Source organism: Girardinichthys multiradiatus, chromosome 18 (assembly GCF_021462225.1).
Source record: "Girardinichthys multiradiatus isolate DD_20200921_A chromosome 18, DD_fGirMul_XY1, whole genome shotgun sequence".
Classification (NCBI taxonomy): domain Eukaryota; kingdom Metazoa; phylum Chordata; class Actinopteri; order Cyprinodontiformes; family Goodeidae; genus Girardinichthys; species Girardinichthys multiradiatus.
The window spans coordinates 9,968,860-9,996,043 of NC_061810.1; the positions used below are offsets into that span (position 1 = coordinate 9,968,860).

A 27,184-nucleotide genomic window follows, 5' to 3' on the forward strand; every position below is an offset into this window, starting at 1 on the left:
ACAGTAGGCACAAGGCATGATGGGTGCATCACTTCACCTGCCTCTCTTCTTACCCTGATCCACCCATCACTCTGGAACAGGGAAAATCTGGACTCATCAGACCATGACCTTCTTCCATTGCTCCAGAGTCCAATCTTTATGCTCCCTAGCAAGTTGAAGCCTTTTTTTCGGTTAGCCTCACTGATTAGTGGTTTTCTTAAGGCTACACAGCTGTTCAGTCCCAATCCCTTGAGTTCCCTTTGCATTGTGTTTGCGGAAATGCTCTTACTTTCACTACTGTTGTTTTTCTTCGATTTGATTTCACCAAACGTTTAAGTGATCGCCGATCATGATCATTCAGGATTTTTTTTCCGGCCACATTTCTTCCTCGAAGACTATGGGTCCCCACTATGTTTCCACTTTTTAATAATGCGTTGGACAGTTCTTAACCCAATTTAGGTAGTTTCTGCAATCTTCTTAGATGTTTTCTCTGCTTGATGCATGCCAATGATTTGACCCTTCTGAAACAGACTGACTTCTTTTCCACGACCATGGGATGTATCATTCAACATTGTTGTTTAAGAAATGAGAAGCAACTCATTGCACCAGTTGGGGTTAAATAACTTGTTGCCAACTGAAAAATAATCACCCATGCAGTAATTATCCAATGGGAGGCTCGTACCCATTTGCTTAGTTAAATCCACGTGGCGAATTTGTTTTTGGCCAGGCAGTGTAGTTAGTTAATAACATACCTGCTGTTATGGTACTGTGACCTGATTTAGATATTATTGTTCAGTTGAGAGTTTATTTAAAATTCTAGAGTTTTGGCAAGAGAAGAAACTTTGAAAAAAGGACAGTATTCAACAATAAAATGTTTCTGTTTCTATTATTTTGATGACCTTAGAATCATGTTTAGGTGTTTGATCTTAAAAGTGTAATATCTGTCCTTTTAAAGAATGTCCATCTGCAGAAGGCTATACGGTTTAATCAGTTATTTTGGCCCCACTTTGACCCCCCATCAAACCTCATGATATTTAACTAAATGGTTTTGGTTTTAATTTGCAGACAAATCGCTGTTGCAAGTGGAGATGTGTTGATCTCTTTAAATATATTTGTGCTGTGTTCCTTCAAATTTGCAGTCTCTATTGCCAGGATTAACACTGTAACCATCACTGATGCTATTTTGCAGTTGAAGGTAAGGCTTTCTCAGGAACGATGAAAGCCCTATGTAAGAAAGCTGAATTTTAAACCTCAAAACAAAATGGCAACAGAATAAAAACAGGTTGTAGATGGTGAAAAATTACAGGTGCATTTTAATCAGAATTGTTGTTTCCTTCCAGAAAGCTGCTTTATATAAAAAATGTAAAAAAAAACAAAATACACATATCACAGGGGTAATTCCTCAGGGGTCAATTCTTGAGTTTTTATTTGTTTAACATCTACAGTACATGCTCTGTTTAGCTTCAGTTACAGATCCTTATGGCATTGACAACAAAACATTTCACATGGCTTTACCTGAACAAACACAAACACACACTCACAGACACAAACAATTGTCAAACCAGAATCTTTTACCACTTATTACAGAAAAATATGCTTTACAGGAAAGACCAAGAATCAGTATCTACTAATCTTTTAAACAAGACACTACGAAGTTGAGTCATGGTTACACAGCTTTTCCATTCTTACCATTTGCGTTGCCTCCACATAATAACAAAAGGAGCACAAATGAGCATTCACAGGACATGAAACATTTAATGTTATAATTGTCTCTGCTGTGTCTTAGACGATGCCACCTTGAAGTAAAGTGGTTGCTGCTGTAGCTTCACAAAGTACATCTATCAACCTATTTGGCACGAAGGCAGTTTGGAATGCCTTTCTTAGCTTATTCCTTTATATCAATTCATCACCTGCTGACATGCATGCTGTTACTCTTTCTCCCTCTCTGTTCCCCAGCTTTCTCTTGGCTCTTTTGAAGTCATTAGATGCCCTGCGGTTTTCAAAAGGCGTCAGAAAGGGCAGCCCTACTGTTCCCTCGAAGACAGGCGGCGGTATAAATGTATGTTACCACCTGTCACTGCTGCTCCCCGTCAACACTACTGGTGTCACTGTACTCACGCTTCATCACCTCACCCCCTGCTGCTCATACATAGTTTCCTCTTGCTCAAACACACAGCAAAATGCACGAGTGACTGAGCAAACCTTTAAAGCAGTGCTATACCGAACGTGTGTTTCCATAGTGTGGGACACCTACTGTCCAACAGCCGGCACACAGAGACAAAACAAGGAGTCCTGCTGATAAAATCCCACCCTTTCCTCACACTCTGTATATGCCAGGACTTTTTCTGGCCCAAGCCTAAAGCTGTGGGGGTCGTTCAGCTGAGAGAAAGAGCTGCATCCTGGGGAGAGAGTCAATTGCAGGTCCGGGTTCAAGTAGAGAATGAAAAAGGGCAGCCATAGTCCTCCAAGATGGAAAATTAGCCTTTCAAATGACAGTTAAACATCAAACCAGCCATGGGAGCTGTGGGCATTCCTTTTGAACAGGAGGTTTTAGAAGTTCTTCATATTCTGTATGAGTTTTCTTCTGGTTGCCCAAACAACAGGGTCCACAGACTCTCCCAGTAAAGGGAGAACAGGATAATCCAAAACTAGACACAAAGTTTTAGTCTGATAAAGCCAGTTTCTCAAACTTCTGGATCACTCTTTTCACCAACTGGAATGAAACCTTTCTGTGCCACCAAACACCCTTTGGGCAACAAGGCCCCCTATATGTTGAGTTCTTACCCAGAAACACATAAGAAGGTGTTGGGAGGCCACAGCGTAGCCTCAGTCTGCCCTGTCCTAGGCCCAGAGCCGGGAGCACCCCAGAAGTGCTGAAGTGGGTCGGAAGTGTCACAAGGTGCTCCTGGGTCGGGGGATTGCGGAAGCTCAAGATCCCACCTTCGAAACTGAGGAATATTCCGAGAGTTTTGACCCTTGGTGGGACAGTGACAATAGCCTTGCAGCTTCCATCGTGCACTGCATGAAAAGCCGAAGCATTTCTCTCCAGCCACCAGCCTCTGCAGCCATCTGATGAGATCACACCTAGGAAGAAACGCAATGATTGCTGAGTGAAGTTAAAGAAATGTGTACTGTTCAATAAATTCTGCACAATTGAACTTGATCTGAAGTACTATTGCAAAGAAAAGCACCTGCTGCATCTGTGAAGCAAGTAATAAAGTGTTACATATTTTATACGATAGGATGAATAAGACTATTTAAATAAAATTAATTGTGCTAAAATGATTTGGTGCAGAGAAAATGTGCTCAAACAGAGCAGTCAACTTCCTAACCCTGGTGCCTGCTTTGTTCTGAGCTATTTCTGAAAAAGCACAGACATTACCTAATTAGAAACAGCTCAATGAATTATAGCTTGATATTTTGTGGTCTTAATGCACTTTGTTCAGATGTTCTCTAAATTGAACTTTGGGTGTTGCTGTGTTTGGGATCAGTGTCATGTTGCATGACCCAAGATGTGCAAAGCTTCATCTGTTGGACAGACAACCCTTTTGTGCAAGAATACCTCATTATAATGGGGAGGTCATGGTCGATTCAATGATGCAAGGTGCCCATGTCCTGTGGTTGCAAAACGAGTCCAAATCATCACCCCTCTGCCACCCTGATTGCACCTAGTATGAGGTTTTTGGGCTGATATGCTGTGTTTTTTTTTTTTTTTACCAAACATGACACTGGATTCTGGTCAAAGACGCATTTCTTTTTTCATCTCTGTCCACAGTCATTGTTCCAGAGCTTCTGTGGTTCATTTAATTGCAGCTTTGGGAGCATAGGTCATACTGCCATATTCTTTGTGCTTTAGAAAGAAGATTTCTCTTGGTAACCTTTCCAAACAAACCATTCTTCTTCAGTCTTTTCCTAGTTATCGTGTCATTACCTTTAACCATTTAACATGCTAGTTAAGGTCTGTAGAGACTGAGCTGGGTTCTTGCAGTGTCTCTGAGCATTACATCATCTAACCTTCAAGTGACTTTGCTGGGTGATCCACTCGCAACTTTTTAAAATATATTTCATTTGTGAGTAAGTGTGAGTGAGTTTCTACAAGGGTGATGGACTTCAAATTGCTTGGAAGTGGCTTTAGGACCCATCAAAGTGTAATGCAGAACTGCTTCTTTAAGTTAATCGCTGATGTCTCTAAACATGGCCTTTGTTAACACACATCTGCATGTTCCTGAGCACCTACTTTTAGAGGTGGATTCACTGACCAATAATCAGTAATAGGATGCATTTGGTTAAAAAAACCTAACTACTACTCTGTTCTATTAAATGCAATGGGGGCAGCAAGGAGTTAGGTTATTTTTCCACACACACCTTTTCATTTATGGTTAATTTTCCTTTTACATACATTTTTACAATGTGAAATCTGCTGTGTGCTTTTTTGAACTTGAGGGTTAGAGCTAATTTTTTTATAACCTGAAAATAATCACATAATTTTCGATATAATTTTCTGATACATGAAACTTAAAACAAGGTTGTGAGGGTGCTGGGAAGCATCCCCCTCACTAAGTGAAGCACACACAAACACTAATAGCAAGATGGTATTATGTTTTTATTTTGATAATTTAACTTCTTTTTCTTTGAGGTCCACTTCCTGAGGGCTAGCTTCATGGAGTGCACACATGATGGCAGTCTAATGACTTCACCTGGAGGGACTTCCCTAATCATCCATCTCATTGGGGCAGACCACTAGGTGAAGCTGAGGGTGGAAATGGACTGAAGTTTTTGTTTTGATTTGCTCTGTTTTTTTTATTGTTGACTTGTATATTTAAATAAGTTGTTGGTCAAGTGTGTGTGTATGTGTTTAAAATGACTTTTGAGCAATTCTGATAGCTTATGTAGCTGTTTTACTAAAGGGAAATCCCCCTTGAATTTGAAGAGTGGAAGTATCCCTATATATTTAAACAGGATTGCAGAGTAGGGGTGGTGGTTGTTTTTTGTTTTCTTTGTTGAGATGGGTTGTGTCAAAGTTATTTTTCTGCCTGACCTGTGATGCAAAAGACCTGTACCAGAATCTGCACTGGTGAGCTGATGGTGTAAATTTTTTTATGAAATAAATTAAATGAAAAAACACAGAGCTCTGGAAAACTGATGAAGCCTGTTTCCATTTTTTTCATCTTATGGCCCTCCTCCTATCTGCTGGGTTTTGTCATCCTGTCTGAGGGTTCTACAGTGCAAAAGAGCCCCCACATTTTGGTGTCAGAAGTGGGATGATTCACTTCATGCTTGGAGGTGGACTATATTAAGAGTGGCAACATGGGCCTAAAAGCACAAGCCAAGGTTCAAAAGATGGATGGTGTGGAGGACTCTCTGGAGGAGGGTGCAGCAGGAGGAGTTCCCCGGATTTTAAAGCCTCAGGAAGACCCTCTGCATCCAGTAACTGCAGACTTGGATTCCGTTATTGGCTTGCTGCAGCAGTTTCTTCATGTTCAGCGTGACCTTAATGAAAGGTGGGAAAAAGAAACACTAAGGCAAGACCAAAGGTGGTGCCAGATGCAAATTCAAATAAACAACATAAGCGATGATTTGGAGCAGCAGCACAGAATAGAGGGTCAGCCCCAGCAGATTCCACCACCTCTGGAACAATCGGAAGGGGTTATTGAAGAGCATTCAGTTTTCTCAGAGCTGCCATTTTTTTGATGGTCTTGTAGAAGGTGCTTTTAAACCTCGAAAAAGTAAAGGACAGAGAAGACTAGAGAAAATAGCTGGTACAGTTAGAAATACGGCTAAATTTCCAGTGCTAGAAAGCGACGAGACTGAACAAAGTGATTTCTTGCAGCTTCAGAAAAAGGATGTGTCATTAAAAGACTGTTATAAAAGGGCAGTTGAAATTCATCCAGATCAAGACATAGACGTGGGCTATTTCCTCAAAGAAAAAGTGTTGTACCATATGGTGGGGTTGGTGGTCCCACAACAGCTTCGTGATCAAGTGTTAAGACTAAGACATGTTATTCCCTGGGCAGGTCACCTGGGAACAAAGAAGACAAGGGACAGATTTGCAAACAGGTTTTACTGGTCGGGTATGAATAGGGATGTTGAGAACTTCTGCCAGTCTTGCTCAATCTGTCAGTTGGCTGGAGACAAAAATGTTCCAAAGTTTCCTTTACAGCCATTACTTGTGATTGATGTTCGTTTTAATCGCATAGCAATGGATGTTGTTGGGCCACTGGAGCGAACCCAAGCAGGTAATCGCTATATTTTAGTAGTGTGTGACTACAGCACCAGATACAGTGCCTTGCGAAAGTATTCGGCCCCCTTGAACTTTTCAACCTCTTGCCACATTTCAGGCTTCAAACATAAAGATATAAAATTCAAATGTTTTGCGAAGAATCAACAAGTGGGACACAATTGTGAAGTGGAAGGAAATTTATTGGATGTGTCAAACTTTTTTAACTAATAAAAAACTGAAAAGTGGGGCGTGCAATATTATTTGGCCCCGTTGCGTTAATACTTTGTCGTGCCACCCTTTGGTGCAATTACAGCTGCAAGTCGCTTGGGGTATGTCTCTATCAGTTTTGCACATCGAGAGACTGAAATTCTTGCCCAATCTTCCTTGCAAAACAGCTGGAGCTCAGTGAGGTTTGATCGAGAGCGTTCGTGAACAGCAGTCTTCAGCTCTTTCCACAGATTCTCGATTGGATTCAGGTCTGTACTTTGACTTGGCCATTCCAACACCTGGATATGTTTATTTGTGAACCATTCCATTGTAGATTTGGCTTTGTTTTGGATCATTGTCTTGTTGGAAGATAAATCTCCGTCCCAGTCTCAGGTCTCTTGCAGACTCCAACAGGTTTTCTTCCAGAATGGTCCTGTATTTGGCCCCATCCATCTTCCCATCAATTTTGACCATCTTCCCTGTCCCTGCTGACGAAAAGCAGGCCCAAACCATGATGCTGCCACCACCATGTTTGACAGTGGGGATGGTGTGTTCAGGGTGATGAGTTGTGTTGCTTTTACGCCAAACATATCGTTTTGCATTGTGGCCAAACAGTTCGATTTTGGTTTCATCTGACCAGAGCAACTTCTTCCACATGTTTGGTGTGTCTCCCAAGTGGCTTGTGGCAAACTTTAAATGAGACTTTTTAAGGATATCTTTGAGAAATGGCTTTCTTCTTGCCACTCTTCCTATGGACAGACTCTCCCACCTCAGCTGTAGATCTCTGCAGTTCATCCAGAATGATCATGGGCCTCTTGGCTGCATCTCTGATCAGTCTTCTCCTTGTTCGAGATGAAAGTTTAGAGGGACGGCCGGGTCTTGGTAGATTCGCAGTGGTCTGATACTCCTTCCATTTCAATATGATTGCTTGCATCGTGCTCCTTGGCATGTTTAAAGCTTGGGAAATCTTTTTGTATCCAAATCCGGCTTTAAACTTCTCCACAACAGTTTCTTGGACCTGCCTGGTGTGTTCCTTGGTCTTCATGATGTTCTCTGCGCTTTGAACAGAACCCTGAGACTATCACAGAGCAGGTGCATTTATACAGAGACTTGATTACACACAGGTGGATTCTATTTATCATCATCAGTCATTTGGGACAACATTGGATCATTCAGAGATCCTCACTGAACTTCTGGAGTGAGTTTGCTGCACTGAAAGTAAAGGGGCCGAATAATATTGCACACCCCACTTTTCAATTTTTTATTTGTTAAAAAAGTTTGGCACATCCAATAAATTTCATTCCACTTCAATATTGTGTCCCACTTGTTTTTGATTCTTCACAAAAAATTAGCATTTTATATCTTTATGTTTGAAACCTGAAATGTGGCAAAAGGTTGACCAGTTCAAGGGGACAGAATACTTTCGCAAGGCACTGTATCCTGAGGCATTTCCTCTTAGGGATGTCACAGCTAAACAGATAGCTTATGCTCTTTTACAGCTCTTTTCTCAAGTGGGGATTCCATCTGAAATCCTAACAGATCAGGGAACAAATTTTTTATCAAATACATTAAGGCAAGTGTATACCCTTCTAGGGATTAGGAGTATTCGTACCACCCCTTATCACCCACAAAGAGATGGCTTAGTGGAGAGATACAATTGAGCTCTGAAGACTATGTTAAAGAAGTTCATCTCTGCTAACGCTAAAGACTGGGACAAGTGGCTCCCTTATCTGTTGTTTGCTTATAGGGAGGTACCACAAGCTTCAACAGGCTTTTCACCTTTTGAGCTTCTTTATGGCAGACAGGTGAGAGGACCACTGGATGTTTTACAAGGGTCCTGGATTAAGCCAAAGAAAGAGATGGCGAGTGTATTGGCCTACATTCTCCAGATGAGGGAGAAAATGGAGCAAAACACTAATCTGGTGAGGAAGCACCTGAAGAAGGCACAGCAGCAACAGCAAACATGGTACAACAAAGGTGCAAGGGAGAAGTCGTTCAGTCCAGTACAGCAGGTACTCTTACTACTTCCCACTGCTGAAAATAAATTGTTGGCTAAATGGCAAGGTCCATATACTGTGCTGAGGAAGTTAAGTTCAACAACTTATGAGATTCTAATGCCAGAGAAGAAATCCAAACCAATCATTTCACATCAATCTGCTAAAGGAATGGAAAACCCGGGATAGTCCAATCCAACAGCAGCTGTTTGTGCGTGCTGTAGCTGAGGAGGAAGATGTTTTTGGTGAGTTTACTCCTGTTGAACTGAACTCTGCCTTGCTGGATCTCTCTCATCTATCTGTAACTCAGCAGGAAGAACTGTATTCCATTATTCCGCCAGATCGTTTTCAGGAGAAACCTGAGTCAACAAACCTGGTGCAGCATGACATCCGCCTGAAAGAAAGTGTACCAATAAGGCAGAGAATGTACAGGATTCCACAGAAATTACTGCCAGTTTTGGAGGAGGAGATTGCTATTATGTTGGAAATGGGGGTTATTGAGCCTTCAAACAGTGAATGGAGCAATCCTATCGTACTGGTGGTCGAGAAAGATGGAAGTATCAAGTTCTGTATTGATTTCAGAAAAGTAAATGCACAATCTGAATTTGATGCATATCCATTGCCAAGACTAGAGGATTTAATTGAACGAGTGGGCCAGGCCAATTCTTAACTACTTTAGATCTTTGTAAAGGGTATTGGCAGGTGCCATTGTCAGATGCTGCAAAGCCTCTGATGGCCAAAGATGCCCTTTGGCCATCAAGGTGCGCCAGCCACCTTCCAAAGGTTGATGAATAAAGTATTGGCAAGTATGGACAAATTTACTGCTGCCTGTCTGGATGACATAATTATTCATAGTTCTTCTTGGCAGGAACAACTGACTCATCTAGAAGCCGTGTTTGGGAAAATAAAGGAAGCAGGACTGACGATAAACCCAAAGAAGTGTGTAGCAAAGCAAGAGCTTCAGTATCTGGGGTATAGGATTGGTTGGGGAGTGATAAAGCCCGTCAAGGACAAAGTGGAGGCAATCCGAAGAGTGAGAGGCCTAACACACATAAGCAGGTAAAATCCTTCCTTGGCTTAGTGAGTTGGTATCGTCGTTTTATCCCTAACATCTCAGAGAGAGCTTCACTCTGTTGTCGGATCTTACCAGTGCAGCAAAAGCAAAATGGGTCTGGGGATAAGAGCATAAGAAAGCCTTCAAAGATCTGAAGGAGGCCTTGTGCTGTGAGCCCGTGCTTCAGAGTCCCAACTTTTACCTGCCTTTCACCGTTCAAACTGATGCCTCTGGTTGAGGGATAGGCACAGTTCGATTACAAGGTGAGAGAGAAGACCAGAAACCAATAGCATTTATAAGCAGGAAACTGTTTCCAAGAGAGACTCGGTATTCAACAGTAGAGTTGGAGTGTTTAGCTATGAAATGGGCTATTGACACACTGAAATATTACTTGCTTGGAAGTGAGTTCATATTGGAAACAGATCATAAGGCATTGCAGTGGTTGGAGAGGATGAAAGATACCAACAGCAGGGTAACACGCTGGTTCCTGTCTTTACAACCATACCGGTTCTCCATCCAATATCGACCAGGCAGGCAAAACAAAGTGGCTTTTGATGATTTAACTTCTTTTTCTTTGAGGTCCACTTCCTGAGGGCTAGCTTCATGGAGTGCACACATGATGGCATTCTAATGACTTCACCTGGAGGGACTTCCCTAATCATCCATCTCATTGGGGCAGACCACTAGGTGAAGCTGAGGGTTGAAATCGACTGAAGTTTTTGTTTTGATTTGCTCTTTTTTTTGTTGTTGTTGTTGACTTGTATATTTAAATAAGTTGTTGGTCAAGTGTGTGTGTATGTGTTTAAAAAAGTCAAAGTTATTTTTCTGCCTGACCTGTGATGCAGAAGACCTGTAGCAGAATCTGCACTGGTGAGCGGATGGTGTAAATTTTTTTTTAATGAAAGAAATTAAATGAAAAAACACAGAGCTCTGGAAAACTGATGAAGTCTGTTTCCATTTTTTTTCATCTTATGGTCCTCCTCCTAACTGCTGGGTTTTGTCATCCTGTCTGAGGGTTCTACAGCACAAAAGAGCCCCCACAAAGGTGTAGCTACTTTCTTTTGTATCACGACTGTCATAAAAATTGTGGTCTACATAAGTATTACATTGACAGCTAATTGGCAAACTAGAAGAGGCAAACTGAATCCTGCATGAGGCTTTTTTTGTGAAAATGCTGCATAAAAGTTATTAAAAAATATATATATTTTGGTTAAATTCCTGTAAACAGGAATTACTTCATCAATAGACAATTATTAATAATTGTAATAATAATAATAACCAATGTAAATAATAAATACAAGAATCTAATTACCAAAAATATAGAAAAATTGATAAAACATTTTCATTCTAAACACAAAAAAACATTAAAACATTAAACATTAAAAAAAATGGCATCTTGCAAGCAATTTAGAAGGGGCAATGATTTCAATGATATGTGCTGCTTTAAAACTGTTAACAGATATTTAACTGTCATCATCCTTTAGAAAAGTGGTAATCATTACAAACCAATGCTGATCCAATTCTTTATGATTCTCTGTCAATGCAGTAGCAGAGCACTGAGACGATGAGGAAAATAATAGGAATATTCTTCATTGCAATATACTGTTTCTGGAACTTTATCCCACCAGTGGAGCTCCACGCTCTTACAGATTCTAAGACCACTGCAGTTTCTCAGCTTTGATTTTTACACTGTAAAATATAACACTTTGAATCCCTGAGATTATTTGAAGTACAACACTCACAGAATCACTCACAGAAATAAGCCTTCCTAGGTTATCAACAATTGTGTCCGCATTTTGTGTTTAGATTCGTGTTTTTTTTCCGTAAGACCAACAGAGCGGCATCTGATTTGTCCAAATTTCCCTCTGTTGTATGACAATTAACCCAAACATGCAAGCAAGAAGAAAAATAAAGAGTTGTGCAACAGATGGTTCTGAGCCCTGATGTCAACATCCTGGAGTCAGTCTGGGATTACACGAAGAGACTGAAGATGCTTAGAGTTTTCCTGGATTACTGTAGCAACATCCTGCACCAAAATGTTCTCTTGCCAACAAAGCTTAAATTATGACCAATAGCTTGTCGATGCTCCTAAAAACTTTAGGTCCCATGACCAACGAAGGTGGGTTGTTATAGGTGCATGTGTGTGTCTTCACTGCCAGAGTGCACGTTAGAGTGGGTGTGGGGATAAACAAGCACAGTCTTGCTGACTAACGGTGAGGGCTTCTGGAAGGAATGAACCCACTGACATCAACCCTGTTCAACCACATCTAAGAGAGTTCTTACCAACCGTGTAGACAGAGCTGTTAGAGACATCCACTTCCCAGTAGTACTGTCCTCGAGCAATTATGACATCAGCACGCACAAGAAGTAGGAGCACCGTGGTGTTAGGGGTCAACCCAGGTTTTCTGATTAGAGGATGTGGGTGTAAAGGACTACTTTCACTGTAAGTCACTGCGAGGTGGGACTGGGAAAGACGGTGGGACAGATGAAGGGTCCAGAGCGAAAGGCAGCCCTAAAATGATTCAGATGAAGAACAGAGCTAAAATAATGATGCCCATATCATCTGTATTTTTTGGGGGAGAATCCTGGTTGATTTCTGACCATTAACACTCTGCTCCATTTCCTCCTCTTGCAGGTCTACAGCACCATCCACTGGCAATACATAGGAACTGGCAGCACTGGAGCCTGAGGCAAACAGGAAAGCATGTAAAGTCGCTCAGTCATAAATAGCTCATTATAACATCTTTTGTTCCTCTGCTCAATACATCTGTAACAGAAAATATTCCGAGTAGATTAACTGATCCCCAAAAGACAACAGGTCATGAGTAGGCTGGAATCAGAGCTTTTTTCTTTAAACACCTTGTACATATCGTACTTGGACAGTCAAATGAAAATCCTTTCAGCTGTAGGAGGACTGGTCAGACTCTATTGTGGCTGTACTCAGCTGTGCAGCTTGCTTGGAAACAATCTAACCACTATGCCCATAATTATCTTCAAAAGTTTATCCTGGAGTCTCTCAGCTTAAACAAAATCAAAACATTGTCTAAAAATCTTAAAGTCATTGAGGTTGAAGTCTTTCCTGGGAACAGTAAAGAAAAACAACTGACAGTTAGCTTGATCTAAAAAAATTTTCAAAGACTGAGACAAAAAAAAAAACGTTTGCATTTTGTATTTGTTGTCGTTTCTCTGTTGCAGCTCAAGAAGTGTACCTGATGTTATCTTCTCAAGCAGGATCTCACAATTGCTTTACTTCTTCTAACCCAAAACCATGGACTTTTCGTTAAAGGAGGCATTACATACTTACATTTTTTACTGCTTTGTGTTGATTTCCCACCTCTGTCCTCCTACAGAGGGAAACAATGGAAAGGGGAAATGAATTAATCGTTGGCACACGACTGCGATTAATAAATGATAAATAAACCATACCAGCAGAATCAAATAATCTCCATGTATTGTACATGTTGAGGCAGAAAAGCAAACCTTTATGCAAATATGAGAGAGCTGCTTGCTCAATAATGTTCTCTAACAAACATCTGAGGCCTTCACAGAGTAAAGGGGGCTGAATACAAAAGCAAGGCACACTTTTTAAATGTTTATTTGTAAAAACATCTTGAAAGCCATGTGTTTTTTCCCTTCCCCTTCAAAGTTATGCATTACTTTTTGCTGGTCAATAAAACACATTGAAGTTTGTGGATGTAACAGTGAATAAAATATGAAAATGGTTAAAAGAAAAAGAGACAAGAACTGGTTAAGCTGTTTCTTTATCACCTTGAACAATACTGCTTGAAAAATAGACAATCATCTCAAGCCCACATATTTTTATAAGAGACTTGAGGGACAGCTTCTGCTGGCAACAACTTAATGCTCACCCTCTACCGATGATCCACATAGCCCTGTCTTTTAGTGTTTAACCCTTTCTCTCTCCTAGACATGGGAATTGACTGAGGAAAATTAAGAGTCAGCCTAACCTAAATAACTATTGTTTTTCTGAATCTGGCTCCCCTGCACCGCCTTGATGGCAGGCTATCTTCAACTTCTCCTGGAAGTTATGTAAACATGACGCTCTGCTCCCTCTGCCCCCTCCCTTCCCTGAGGACATCTGTGGACCTGCTGAGAACTTTGTGGCCGGTTGATGAACATTCCAACGAACCATCAAGGACAATGGCCTCTGTGACAGTGCTTCATGGACTTACTTGCACACACTCAGTTGCACACACACACATGCTCAAGATAAACATATGCACCCCTCACACCACCTTCACCGTTCCCGGCATGATGTTGTTTTGTCAACTTGTTGCTTCTTTGTGCTGAGGTTTTTTGCAATCTCAAACTATATCCTGCTAAGGATAAAGTGTAAAATATGATTTTTTTTTTCCCTCTACTTACCTAATGTAAGTAGGTAAGTAGCTCATCTAGCAAGGGCAGCGCCTGTGAGTGGGCAGCAAAGCCTCGGTGACCCGTCCCCCCCCTTGTCTTGTGTCATGATGTATGTTTGGATGGGTTGTACTGGAATTCTAATTTCCCCTCGGGGATTAATAAAGTATCTTTGAATTGAATTGAATTGAATTGATTTAGGGTGACTGTTGTCAGATGAAGAGTTTCATAACTTTGGTCCTATGGGAACGTTGTCCTGCATGATTGTCCCAGACTCCAGATTCAAAGGAAGGAATTACCAGTTTCAAAGGAATTTATTACATCATCATCATCATCATCATGGTTATAAGTTCTGTAGAAGCCTGCAAATGAACTATGAGGTTTAAAATCATGTGTGCTAAAGGAAGGAAATGTCTTAAGCAAGAAGGGCTATCTGGTCTAATAATTTCTACAGATAATGCAGAACTGAAAAGGTTATCGCATATGTGATGTGAAATATTGCCGGATTTAGGTTCAATGTGACCCACCAGTCCAATTGCCAAATTAATTTTATAACCTTAGTAGGAAAAAAATCATATAGAATTTATAAAATATAATTCTTGCAACACCATAGATTAAAAATCTTATTTTATTATACTATCAACCCAGACTGAGCCAGACAGGTTTAAAGAAAATAAAGGGAAAATGTGCTCTAATTGGGTATTCATTAGGGACCTTCTCTTCATATTAGCTCAAGAAAAATGCATGAACTGTAGAGGAGTGGAGATGTACTCTCTGAAGTGACCAGTCTCTGTCTGGCAATCCCAAGGACCAGTCTAGTTTAGGCAATTTCCAGAAAAATGTCACTTGCCTGACTGTCAGGTGTAAAGTTTTGTCCTGAGGGGATTATGGTGTAGGGCTGCAAAATATTGCAGGAGTTGGGCTTGGTCTCTTATTTAAAGTGAGAGTAATTATTAATCTTTTAGCATACTAATATATTTTGGGCAAACTTTATGGGGACAAGATGGGGAAGCCCCCATCCTGTTTCAACATGGCTGCCCACCAGTGCAGAAAACGAGGTCTGTAAAGACATGAATGAGTGTGTTTGGTATGTAGGGAGTTGAGTATCCTGCTCAGAGTTGTGACCTTAACCCAGCAGAACAGCTTTGGGATGAGTTAGAGTGAAGACTGCAAGCCAGGTCTTCTCGATCAACATCACTGCCCGACCTTACAAATCCTTCAGAGAAGAGTTAAAGCTGCTATACCTGCAAAGACTGGACAGGCATCACAATAAAGCCTATGAATTAAGAATGGGATGTCACTGAAGTTCATTTGTGTGTGAAGGCACGAGAACAAATACTTTTGGTAATATAGTGTATCTTGATAAGACCCGTAGAGTTTGTGGGGACCAATCCGTGGTCATGAGGCTACAAGCTTCCTTCATCATTCTGCTTATCATCTCCTGCTGCTGCTCCTTGCATGCTTCGTTGTGCTGCTTTTCAGCCCCTCCACCACCCTATCATCCACCTATGAGCTCTGAGGTCAGAAACTGTCTCCTCAAAACCTGGCATGCTAGGAGACATGTTCAGGGGATGGAGATACTCATCAGTATTTCAAATGTTGAGCAACATAGACATAAAATGATAAGGGTGGGGCTAAGCTCCTTTAAAAAAAGATGTGTATTTAAACATTTACACATGGCCTGTCTGACGTAACTAATGTAGTCAAATGTCATGTTTAGTTAGGGGCTAAGAGGTTAATCGTGCTTAGGTGTTAGGTATTATTTAGTCAACTCAGAGGTAAGGAACGACACAGAGTCAGATGTACTTGCAGCAAGGGTAGCTCACACTTTGCAGTGCAAATCTACAAAGCATTAGCACCCCTCTCTCTTTATTTTATAACATGCTGGTTCACACATAGTTCAACAAACATTCAGGGTGTGTGTGTGTGTGTGGATTGGTGCCAGTCCCTAGATGTTGCTGATAATAGCATAACTCACCCTTCTCTCTTATCTCTTTGTCTATGGCATGTGGGGGAAGAAAGCACTTAGAGCAGACACAAGTGATAAACAATATAAAAGTATTAAAAACCCTAGTGCTTAGGTCTCTCCCATCTTTCCCTATGTTGGCTCTGTGATGGGCTGGCAACCTGTCCAGGATGTACTTTTTCTTTTACAGACTGTCTTCTGCTGGAATAAGCTCATTACCTACAGAAACCCTATACAGGAAAAAGGAAGTGACCAAAAACATTTTCTTTTTTCATTCTTGCACTGGTAAACCATTAATTTAAAGGTGTAAAGTAATAACATCTGTAGGTTAATCTACAGTTGTGTACTGAGTTAAAAAGAGGCTCCTAAATGGTTTTACTTTTGTAATAAACATCCATACATCTACCATCTATACCCTCTTGTTCTTGCAGGGTGCTTATCTCCAGCAGTCAATGGGCCAGTAGCAATGTACAGCCAGGACAGGACGACCGTCCATCACATGGCAACACAGTACAGGCAACCCAAAGGCAATTTAGAGTAACCCATTGACCTAACGGTCATGCTTTTGGACTGTGGGAGGAAGCTGGAGCACCCAGACAGAACCCATGAATGTATGGGGGAAAACATGCAAGATTGATGCAGAAAGATGCCAGGCTGGGATTTGAACCCAGGACCTTCTTGGTTTGCGGCAACAGTGCTACCAGCCCACACTAAACATCATGTCATTTATTAATATACTTCTATTTAAGTTAACTACTTTAATGATCTTACATGTCTTCCACATACATATCGAAATGTCTCACTCATCAGTTATGATGCTGTTGGGACCCCAGCAATGGATTACAACATAGATGAACATAGACTCCAGAGGGCAAAATGAAATTTTCTACACCTTTCAGTGTTACACTAATGTGCATCAAACCCAGCCCAGGAAGCGGAGGTGTCATAGCTGACTCCCTGTGACATCACTGTTTGAACAAAAACACCATGTTCCAACATGGCGGCCTCTACTACACGGCACTTGTGGCATTGCATGCCTTCTTGCTTACATGTCCAGGTAGCGAGAGCTACCTCACCACGCTGCGGCCACTGAAAGAGCCAAAAGTGCCTTTGTTGTATAGTTCAGTCCATAAGTGAATGACCAGATTTCTTCGCTTCCCTCAATTCGTTGTCCAGAAACCTTTTCCTCGGCATGGTTCTTGTAAGAGGTGGTGTTTGGGCAGAGGAGATTAGTTTAGAATGAAATAATCTAAATAATGTTCGTTAGGTGACGTGTGTTTTTTTGTTTGTGTTGAGAAAACTCAGCTAAGGCTAGCAGACTAGCTGCTCAGCAAATGATGTGTTCTGTGTTGTGTTTTTAAAGTTAAGACAAACTTTATTTAAAGGCTGGTTTTTAAACACAGATCGGCCATAATGTGCCATCAATGCTTATGCATTTTGATCCTTTTATTGCTGGTATTTTAAAGATATATGTTTGATTTTAAAGGAATGGCAACAACCTATGAGCTTCTTTTCTTTACTTCAACCGCTAAAGGCTAAGGTAACGCGACTTGCCGCCATCTTATGAATCCACTAAGAATAATGTATCCAGAAAGGTTGTTAATTTCCAATCTAGGAAAATAATGTTTCCTTAAATATTACTGTACTAAATAAAAGCAGTTACTTAAACACCACTGAGAATTAGTCATCCAGAAGGTCGGTTTTATTCAGCAAATCATTCTTTGAAATATTATTTTATATTGTTTTATCTGATGTTGTAGTGTGAGTGATGGCCTGAAGATATACTGATTATTGCCTAAGTTAGTTCTAAGACTAACTTAACTTCATTTCCAGATTCCCCAAGATAATCCTTGGTTCTCAGACATAAATAACATTGAATGATAATATTGCATCACTTGGTTTTTAACCATCTTGATTCACTTGTTCATATTGTTTATAGTTGCTCTTCCTTATTCTTTCATTTTGATTGGCAGTTTTAGTTACATTGTTCTAGGATAGTAAAGAGGTTGTTGATTAAAATATGTTTGACTTTGAGTTGACTTGTATTTGTTAATACATTTTTTTATTTTAAGAAATTGTGTGAATTTATTCCACATGTGCACATAGTTTAGATGTTTAGTATTGTCAGAGCTTGACTCACCCTTTTCACTATTGTCCTAATGCCACCGCTTTATTGGGCTGGTATTCACCGGATAATAGACTGAATTATTATTTAATAAAATATTAAAATTAAATATTAAATAACATACAGTATTCATAATAATAATCACAATAATGGAAAATGTGAGATTATTGGGAAACTATGTGGATGAACTCCAACCACTAACAAGGACCCAGCCACAGTAACGGAAAAGCAGTATTATGTGTTTCACTGAGACATGGCTGCAGGATCATATCCCTGACTTCAATGTGTCTATGCTGGGCTTTCTGACCATGGATAATGAACAGACAGAGAAGAAGATGATAACAGGAAGCTGAAGAAGCCCTGCAGGGTTGTTTTGAGGCTCCAGACTGGGTTGCACTGTGCCAACTACATGAAGAGGACACTAATGCCATGACCGAATAGGATGCTTCACCAGTAACAAACCCTGGATCACCAGTGACCTTCAGGACCTGTTTAACAAGAAAAAGGGGCCTTCAGGAAGAGAAATAAAAAACACTGAGGAGTATACAGAAGCAATTTAAAGCGAAGATTAAAACAGCAAGGATGTGTACAAAATGAATCTAGAGGGCATGATTCACCATAACGATATCAGAGATGTGTGGTCAGGGATGAAGAAGATCACAGGCTTCAAGCAGAAGGACGATTGGACTGATGGACGTCTGGACAGAACCAATGAACTATACACATTCTTCAATAGGTTCAGTTCAGGAACAGTCTCTGCATTCTCCTCTCCTCTCCCCAGCCAAACAGACCTTCCACCCTTCCTTGACCCACAGCTTTCCTGTTATACCTCAAATGTTTCATCATCCAATTCGGCCATGGAACCTTTTTTTGTGTCCTTCAGGTTTGTGCACAGCGGTTCTATGAGATTCTGCACCTCCTGCCTTGTTCAGATAAACTCACCTATGGCTATTGACATGTTTCCCTGATGTCCAACATCATTAAGGTTCTCCTGTTGGCCCGCCAGAGTAACCAAACAGGGCAACTATCAGTGATATTGCTTATCACAGTGGAGTTGGAGGTGAAGACACCATCATATACCTGCTTCCACAAACCCACTGTCATCTGGACAAAGCAGGCAGCATTGTAAGGATTATGTTCTCCAGTACTTATTTGCTTTGTCAGAAACTCCGGAAGACTCAGATGGAAGTCTCAACAATCACTTGGAACAATGACTGCCTGACAAACTGGTAGTGACAGGCTGGAAAATGGCCTCATTTCTTTTAGAACAGATGTTTTCTGTTAGTAATTTAAAAACATTTTTACTCAGAGGAAAAAAAGTATGTTATGATCTGTAGTATTTTGCATTTCTGTGTATTCCTAGATTTGCATTCTGTTAGTGTTTAGTTGTTTTTGTTAGTGACTATTTTCTGTGTTCCCTGATTTAGCAAGTACCTTCCCACAGTGTCTCAGCTCAACGCACCTCCCAGCTGTCCCTCACCTGCTCATTAACTCACCTGCCTAGCATTTCAGTAATCAGCTCTCCAGCAAACATTTTACTTGTTTGGTGTGTTTTGTTTCTCACAAAGTAGGTTCAACCTCTGATGGGTCAAGAGCTTAGAATTGGTTGGGTGTCACTAGGTCGGCTATGGTTAGACAAGTTAAACATGGTAGGGTTAAATTTTCTTTCTAGGTGGACTGGATAAAAAGTACATAGACTGCAAGATCATGTCAAGTAGTTTGGATGGAGATATTGGTAATGACATGAAGTGGATAACATCCAAGTCCAGGAGGCAATATAGGGCTTTGAAAGAAGGACAAAAAGAAGGAAGAGAAGTTAGTTGGTTTGATTACATGAGTGAGCCGGCTGGCCATTACAACAGAAAAATATCTAAGACTACTCAGAATGTTCAACAAACATCTATTAAACAACAGAAGAAGTAGAATGGGAAGAAATAATTTAATTTAGACAAGACAGTGGAATTAATCACCCAATAAAACTTATCAAAGTGACTGAAGAAGAAATGAGCCAGAATCAAATAGATTCCCGAGCAACAAGCATGTTTAGAAATTGGCAACTATAACATACAACAATAAGATAAAATAATCAACATGTCACAACTTAAATGAGAAAGTATAAAAGTTTACATGTGCATTATGTGGAGGCCAACATAAATACGAGAAATGTGGAAGATGCAATAGTTAATGCTACAACTGGGTAGGAGAACACAGTGCTGTATAAGGAGGACGTTCAGTTCAAAAAAGAAGCTATAGAAGTCCAGAGAGTGAGAATAACAAACAAGATCAAATCCGGTGCAATAAATCCATTGGTAAATAAAAGAAATGATACCTCAACACAACAGGAACCTTCTGACCTTTTACTTGTATGATGTGCTTGTGCATAAAAATATAAAGTTGATGAGACCACATTATTGGTGACTAAAGTGAATTTGGTGCCATTATACTGCCATATTCTCAATGTTGCCTCACAACTCAAAATAAAAAAGTGACCCAATAAAAACCAAAGCATTGCATTGTTGTTTTTATGGTTAAAAGATGTTAAAGCAGAAAAGATTCATGTTTTGCTAACAGCATTTGAAGTCGGGGTGAAGAATGTTAAGGATTAACCCTATAGTCATGACACTGGTAGTCTCATGCCCAACGGTCAAGAATTTGAAAACTGTTTTCATGAGTTAGAAATACTTGCAGACTGGGGTGCAACTATCTTACTTTATGATGGGTATGCGGACACATTACAGGCACCCCAAACCCCACCCCAAAACTAAAGCCGGACTTTCTCTTTTCTTATATTTATGTGTATACATTTTTCTTATTCATGGACATGGAAAATACAAGACTACTATTAAAGACTTTTACTTCTGGTAAGTATTACAGCAGGTGATCAACTCAATCAAAAACAAAAAAATGTAATAACATGTAATTGCAGCGACACCCAGCACTCTGTTCTACATTCTCTGTAGTGGAAATATGAAATTATGACATTGGAACAACAGCTTGTATTGTATCTACGTAAGAATATTAAAACTAAGTTGTTACACGTCATGCCTTTTGCACTCGCCCATTTGTCAAGAATGGCATCAAATGAAATAGATCTGTTTTCAATAGATATCACTGCTTACTGGATCCAGTGATCATTGCTCATACTGGAAGGAAGGTATGTTTTTATAAGCTTCAGCTTATTAAAGGATCTCTGTGGCAGATGCAACCTTCAGAGGCATGGTAGGAACCCTTCACCCCTTGCCTGTGTTTTCTCTGCTAAGTCATGTGGTCAAACGATCATTATTTAATAGCTTTAACTAATTTACACATCTTGTTATTGTACTTTTTCATCATAAATAATATTTAAAAATGAATCACTTGGTTCCTACACCTCCACCTAATATTAGACCAACCTGTCACCTTCCCGTCTGTCCTGATTCTTTCTTTCTCTTCTTCTCTTATGCCTCTCTATCCTGATACATAACTTATCTGCTGTCTCTCAACCACTTTGACTTTTTTTTTCATCCCTACAACGTCTTTATCCTTCTCCCTCTTCTATTTTCTCTTTTGTGCCCCAGAGACCTTTCTTTTCTGCCTCTATGTAGCTCCCTGTCATCAGATGACAACACGATTAAAATTAAAACAGTCGCACTCTAGTGCGTTCTTAGGGGTCATGATTTTGTGGAGCAAGCATGAATTACACAACAGCAGAAGTTCCGAAAATTATTTATTGTAAAATATGTAAACAAGTGATGTTCTGCAGGTATCGAGACCGGGTTCCTGGATGACACTAAAAAGAGAAGTAAGTGGTTAGATCTTGTTTGGAGATAATGAGAAATGAGCAGGTACAGTATTTGTGAGCAGTGAATACTAATGCAGGGATGACTGAAGATCAAAAAGAAGGTGAGTCCATCCACAGAGGTTGAGGTTGACAGGAGTTTGGTATTTGGTGGTCAAATGATGTTTTGTCCCTTTTTTTCCTTCCGGGTAGGAGCTGTGAGCAGTGACTCATCGGAGGCCGGAGGCAGGTCAGTGGAGCAGCGGAAGATGTAAGGACTTAAGGAGCAGTTACCAGGACGATGGAGGAGTGGCAGAGAGAGGGAAAGAGATCCAGGTAGGTGTTTTGCACACAGATGCTAGGAATTAGAAAGCGGATCACTGGAGTCCAAAACTCAGGCATCGAAGGTCAAATCTGATTAGTCAGAGGTTCGAGAAACAAAGAACACACAGAGATGAATGCCTGGTTACCATTCATATTAGGATAACAATCTGGTGTCTGTCTCAGGGAGCCAGCTCCTCTTTAAGCCCCTCCTGATGAGTCACCCTGGAAAGAAGTAGGAAGAGAGGAAACACCAAAACCTGCACACAGCTCTGTGGATATGAAACACTTGTTTGGCTTAATAACAGTGCAAAAGAAACAAGAATAGATATTAAGAAGAGCATGTTTAGATCTTACCCTAGTATCTAATAGTTTGGCCGTTTCTGCAGAATGAAATGTTAGGAAGATGTCCGCCATAGGAAGTGATAATTTCCTAATATTCACTAAAGTTAACATTGATGTATTCAAACAAGAAGGAAATTCTGTCATTGTAGATACGGATTGGACAACAATTATGGACACTAAAGGAAAGGTTGAAAGGTTTATTGAAGACTGTGCACAGAATATTGAGTTATTGTTGAATATTGTTGTTATTTTGCAGAATGTTGGTTAATAATCAGTTAAATTTTGGGAAAGCTCCTACTGGTATCAATGAAGGATAAGGTCCAGGAGGAGGTGAGCAAATCCATAGAGTCTGAATTTTGCTGTTGGCAGTAAACAGCGTACGGGTAATGGAGTCTATGTTGTTCTTTTTTCCAGAAAAGGCATCGATGGAGTGGTGAGCGTTGAAGGACGAACAGGCAGGTGAGTGTGCAGTAAGCTGCAAAGGGTTCTGAACGGCCGAAATCAGGAGAGTGGTCAGAGGAGTAGTGGGGAGACTTACAGAAGAGCTTTCCAGGGATTTTTTCTAATGTTCCAGTGCATGAAGAAACAGAGTACAGAGGCGTGGGAGTTTGAGCACAAACAGGAACCAGTATCTGCGAAGGAGGACAGCAAGGGTTAGCATAAGATCAGCGAAGGACTGGTAACACAAGAGAAGGTAGGCCTAATTACCACTCTGGTAAGCAAAAACAATCTGGCATCTGCCTCATGGAATCTGCTCCTCTTTATGCTCCTAATTAGTGCTGATGATCTGCAGCTGCGGGACACACCTGCAAGTCACCGTCTGCAATGAAGAGGTGAGGAGAGACACAGAAGCACGCAACAACAGCACACCGCTCTGTGGATAGGACAAATGTATTTACTGGCTGGTGCTTCAAAAAGGTGGACAGGGGGAAATTTTGAAGATTTATGAAAACAGCACATTTAGTATCATAAATGAAAATATGGATGAGTGTACAACAGAAATTAATGAACATACTCTAAATGCTGTAGCATTGAGTATGCCAAAAAGAACTATACAGGGCAAGAAAAAGGTGGTACCTTGGTAGAGTTAGAAATGCAGCAAAGCAGTTAGGGAGAGATGTAGAGCACTCAGAACAAACGTTCTTTTAAAATCTTATATAGCAGCAAAACAAAAGAGTAGTCGCTGTCTCCCTATTTATGCAATCTCCAGTCTCCGCCTGTCTGACTGATTATACTGTTCCTGTTCATGCCTTTTCTCATGTCCATACCTGTGTTTTTCCCAACACCTCATTTTACTCATACCAAGGTGTTGTCGTGGTTTTTTGTTGCTCAGCTTTAGTACTAGCAAGAGTTACACACATTAAGAACAGTTTTAAGGATTTTATTGAAAACAAGCATGAATGTCTCAGGATTTCGCATGGAAATAGGAATGGACACTGAGGAGGAAATGATGAGTGATAAATTGGAAGTTGAGATGATGCTGATAATGTCTCTTTTGCTGGAGGAACAGAGTTGCTTACTGTTTGCTGAGGATAATGGAGATCCAGGGGAGGTGGGCTATTCAGAGTCTGGGATTGGCTGGTGGCAGTGCTAAAGGTGTGCATTAATTCAGCATCATATGCTGATGATGGTGCTATTTGGATGAGAGGATGGTATGTACAACACATAGTCAAACATTTGCAAAAAGCAATGGAAAAATTGTAGGAGTGTCTTAAGACTGACTGATTGATTTAAACTTTCACTCAAAGTCTTGGTATATGATTATCACAAAAAAATGGACAAAACCGTAAATTGAAACCTATATGGTAGTTACATTTGACCTCATAATTACTTTGAACCCTTTCTGAATTTGTCTTGTCTTGTCTGAATTTAAATATCTTGGTCTGTGGTTAGATAACAAATAAACATGACAAGTTCATATCAAACATCTAGAAGCAAAGTGCAAAAAACTCCTAAATCTACTACTATAGCTTGGCACAACTGATGTAAAGATATTATGATGTCACCAATTGATTATTGCTGTGTTGTGTACAGGGCAGCAGCAAATACAACATTACAAACAGTTGACAGGCTACAATGTAGAGCATTGCAGTTGTGTATAAGAGCTATTCAATCAACACCTATAAACGCAGTTTTGATTCAAACATGAGAGACACCTTTGAGACGAAGGAGGGAAACACTGTTACTTAGGGTGTGAAGTAATTTTGGTTATGCCCGGATGGTCTAGAGGCTGGGTGCGCCTACCAGGGCCTGATGGTGTCTGTGGTCTTTGTCTCTTGGTCCCTGGGATGATGGGCCTTGCAGGCATGGTTGGTGCACCATGCAGTGCCTCCTTTGGCGTGGTGGTGTTTGTGTTGGTGCTCGGGCCATGTCCCGTAGTGGTGGGCTCCTGTTGGGTGGCCTATGGCTCCCAGGGATGTGTCAGGCCGACTGGAAGCTTTATGTGCCTCGTTAGCCTTTCTACCATTCTCGCCACTCGAACAACTGTGGACGTTCATGTTAAAATCTCACTCAGATACATTTGTTATACCAAAACACATTATTTCTATACCTAAGCTCACACACGCACACACACACCCACACACACACACACACACACACACACACACACACACACACACACACACACAAACACACACACACTCACAGCTGTGGCTTTTTTCTAAAATGGACCTCATCATGTAACAAACACACACACATACACACAATGGTTACAATGGTTGAAGGTCAAACAAACACAAATTTCTTGTCACTTTGACTATGATGCTGGATGCAGTCTTGATTTAATAAAGTCAATCAAGCAATCAGGATTCCAAGCTGAGACATCATTTTTGTGGAGCGCTGTCTTCTAAGAGCTGTGATTGATTGTTACAAAAACAAAAAACAAAAATAAAACAAAACACAAATGTTATCCTGGTAATTATCCACCCATCCATCCATCCATCCGTCCGTCCGTCCGTCCGTCCGTCCGTCCATCCATCCATCCATCCATCCCCATCTTCTATACTTTCTTCTTCCATACTGGGTCACAGGGTAGCTGGGGCCTATCTCCAGCCATACAGGTGAGAAGAGGGGTACACCCAGGACAGGTTACCAGTCCATTGCAGGGAAACACAGAAACATACTGGACAAATAACCATGATCACACCCATTCATACCTAAGGGCAAGTCAGAGAGAACAATTAATTTAATAGTCATGTTTTTGGACTATTTGAGGAAACCAGAGTACCCGGAAAAAACCCAAACATGCATGGGGACAACATTCAAACTCAATGCAGAAAGACCACTAGCCGGAGAATATATCTCTTTTGTGCATAACTTTTATTTTACCGAGGTAAAATTCTAAGAAAAAGCGTAGAATTTCTCAAATTCTTAGAATGTTTCCTCAGTGAGATAAAAGTTAATCACGAAACACCTTAGGCCTTAAGCGTGCTCCTTACGTTATTTAAAGACAACCTTAAATGTACAAAAAATCTCAACAGAATTCCGCAAGTTCATTATTTATTACTCAAAGATAGTGCCTATTTGCTATTATCTTTTTTTGCCTCACAGTGAACAATTTTAAATAAACCCATATAAAAAAAACAATTGGTGTGAAGCACACCCCCCCATTGACATGGTTAGTTAAGTACTACAAACTCACTGCACATTTTTGAGTGGGCAAGGAGGGTGATGGCAAGGAAGCCTTTCAGCCTCAAAGACTTAGAGCTTGTCACTAAATATAAATTGTCTGAATATCCATAAAACTTGCAAAACGGCTGTATAGCATTTATATGAAGGCCGTGAATGCTGTACTGCTAATAACGATGTTTCCACTGATTATCGAGAAGGGTTTAAATGATTTTCAGTGTGCGATTATTTTTATACATTTTATATCAAAAACAAACTTTTTGATGAACAAAAAACATTTCGTAATCAAAATCTGACAGGGGTATAAATAATTGTGGGCTTACCTGTATATATATATATATATATATTTTTTTTTTAAAGGGTCTTGTTTGGATCGCAGTGCCTTACCTGCACACGGTGACTCTCTGCTGATCTGTCTTTGAAGCCTGTATTCCTGATGGCATGTTCAGACCTCAGAGTGGGATGCTGAGGGAGACAGGAGGCGGCAGACAACCAGGTCCAGCATGGCAGCTCTATGGGTTGTCTACAGCAAGGGCATGGCACTGAGCAGACTGACAGTCGTGTGTCACGATGACCTAATGGATGTGACTCGGTTTCTTCTCCGGCTGCCACACAGCGACCACAGATTGTATGAGAACAAGGCAAGATCAACGCAATGTCATATTCTTTGTTACAGGCTGGACAGTGAGAGAAATCCTCCAAACAATCCATGCCATGTTTGTTTCCAGTCCCATGAGCATTTCTGTAGGTCTCCATTATGTTCTTTACTTTCTTTTCATTTTCTTTACCTTTCTTATTAAACGTCTTATGACCCTTAAAGAACGAAAATGCAAATATTTGGCAGATTCTTGTTTTGCTTTATTTATGCAATTGAAATTTATCCTGAAAAATCTTTGATTCCAACTTACATCTTAGGGTGAGGGGCATCAGTCTCTGCAAGCAGTATCAAAAATTATTAAGTCTTATTAAGTGATGAATTACCCTACCAACAAAACCATAAAAAATTAAAATAGACGTCCTATAGTGGCACAAAAATTAGAAAATCCTCCTGTAAAGCAGAAGTGAAGCAGGCTGTCACACTGGAACACCTAAAGAATGGAGTTAAACTGATATCGCCTGGAACTGAAATCCTCCCGTTTTGCTTTGTCGCCAGTCTCCCAGCTGACTGCTATGGGTGAAAAAAAGCAGGATGGGCTGAAAGATAAAAGAGAG

At 40.5% G+C, this 27,184-nt stretch overlaps 1 protein-coding gene across 2 annotated transcripts; it reads right to left on the reverse strand.

The window, feature by feature from the left end:
* Positions 1–1,329: 1,329 nt before the first annotated feature.
* Positions 1,330–27,184, reverse strand: LOC124883681 (probable E3 ubiquitin-protein ligase MID2). 2 transcript variants are annotated; one of them, XM_047390899.1, is made up of 4 exons: positions 26,360–27,184; positions 12,759–12,798; positions 12,056–12,139; positions 9,917–11,966 (listed from the first exon to the last, which is right to left on the reverse strand). In XM_047390899.1, exons 1-4 carry the CDS (start codon positions 26,726–26,728, stop codon positions 11,893–11,895), a joined length of 567 nt encoding a protein of 188 aa, XP_047246855.1. In that variant the 5' UTR covers positions 26,729–27,184; the 3' UTR covers positions 9,917–11,892. The 2 variants fall into 2 exon arrangements, with proteins under 2 accessions (XP_047246854.1, XP_047246855.1); XM_047390898.1 differs by lacking the exon at positions 26,360–27,184 and adding an exon at positions 1,330–3,063 and having other exon boundaries at positions 11,738–11,966; positions 12,056–13,395.

Coding starts and splice junctions, on each gene's coding strand:
- LOC124883681 (XM_047390898.1), bottom strand. Junction 3,064..11,737: donor CAGCTCTGTCTACACGGTTG/GTAAGAACTCTC, acceptor GTTTCTTCCTAG/GTGTGATCTCATCAGATGGC.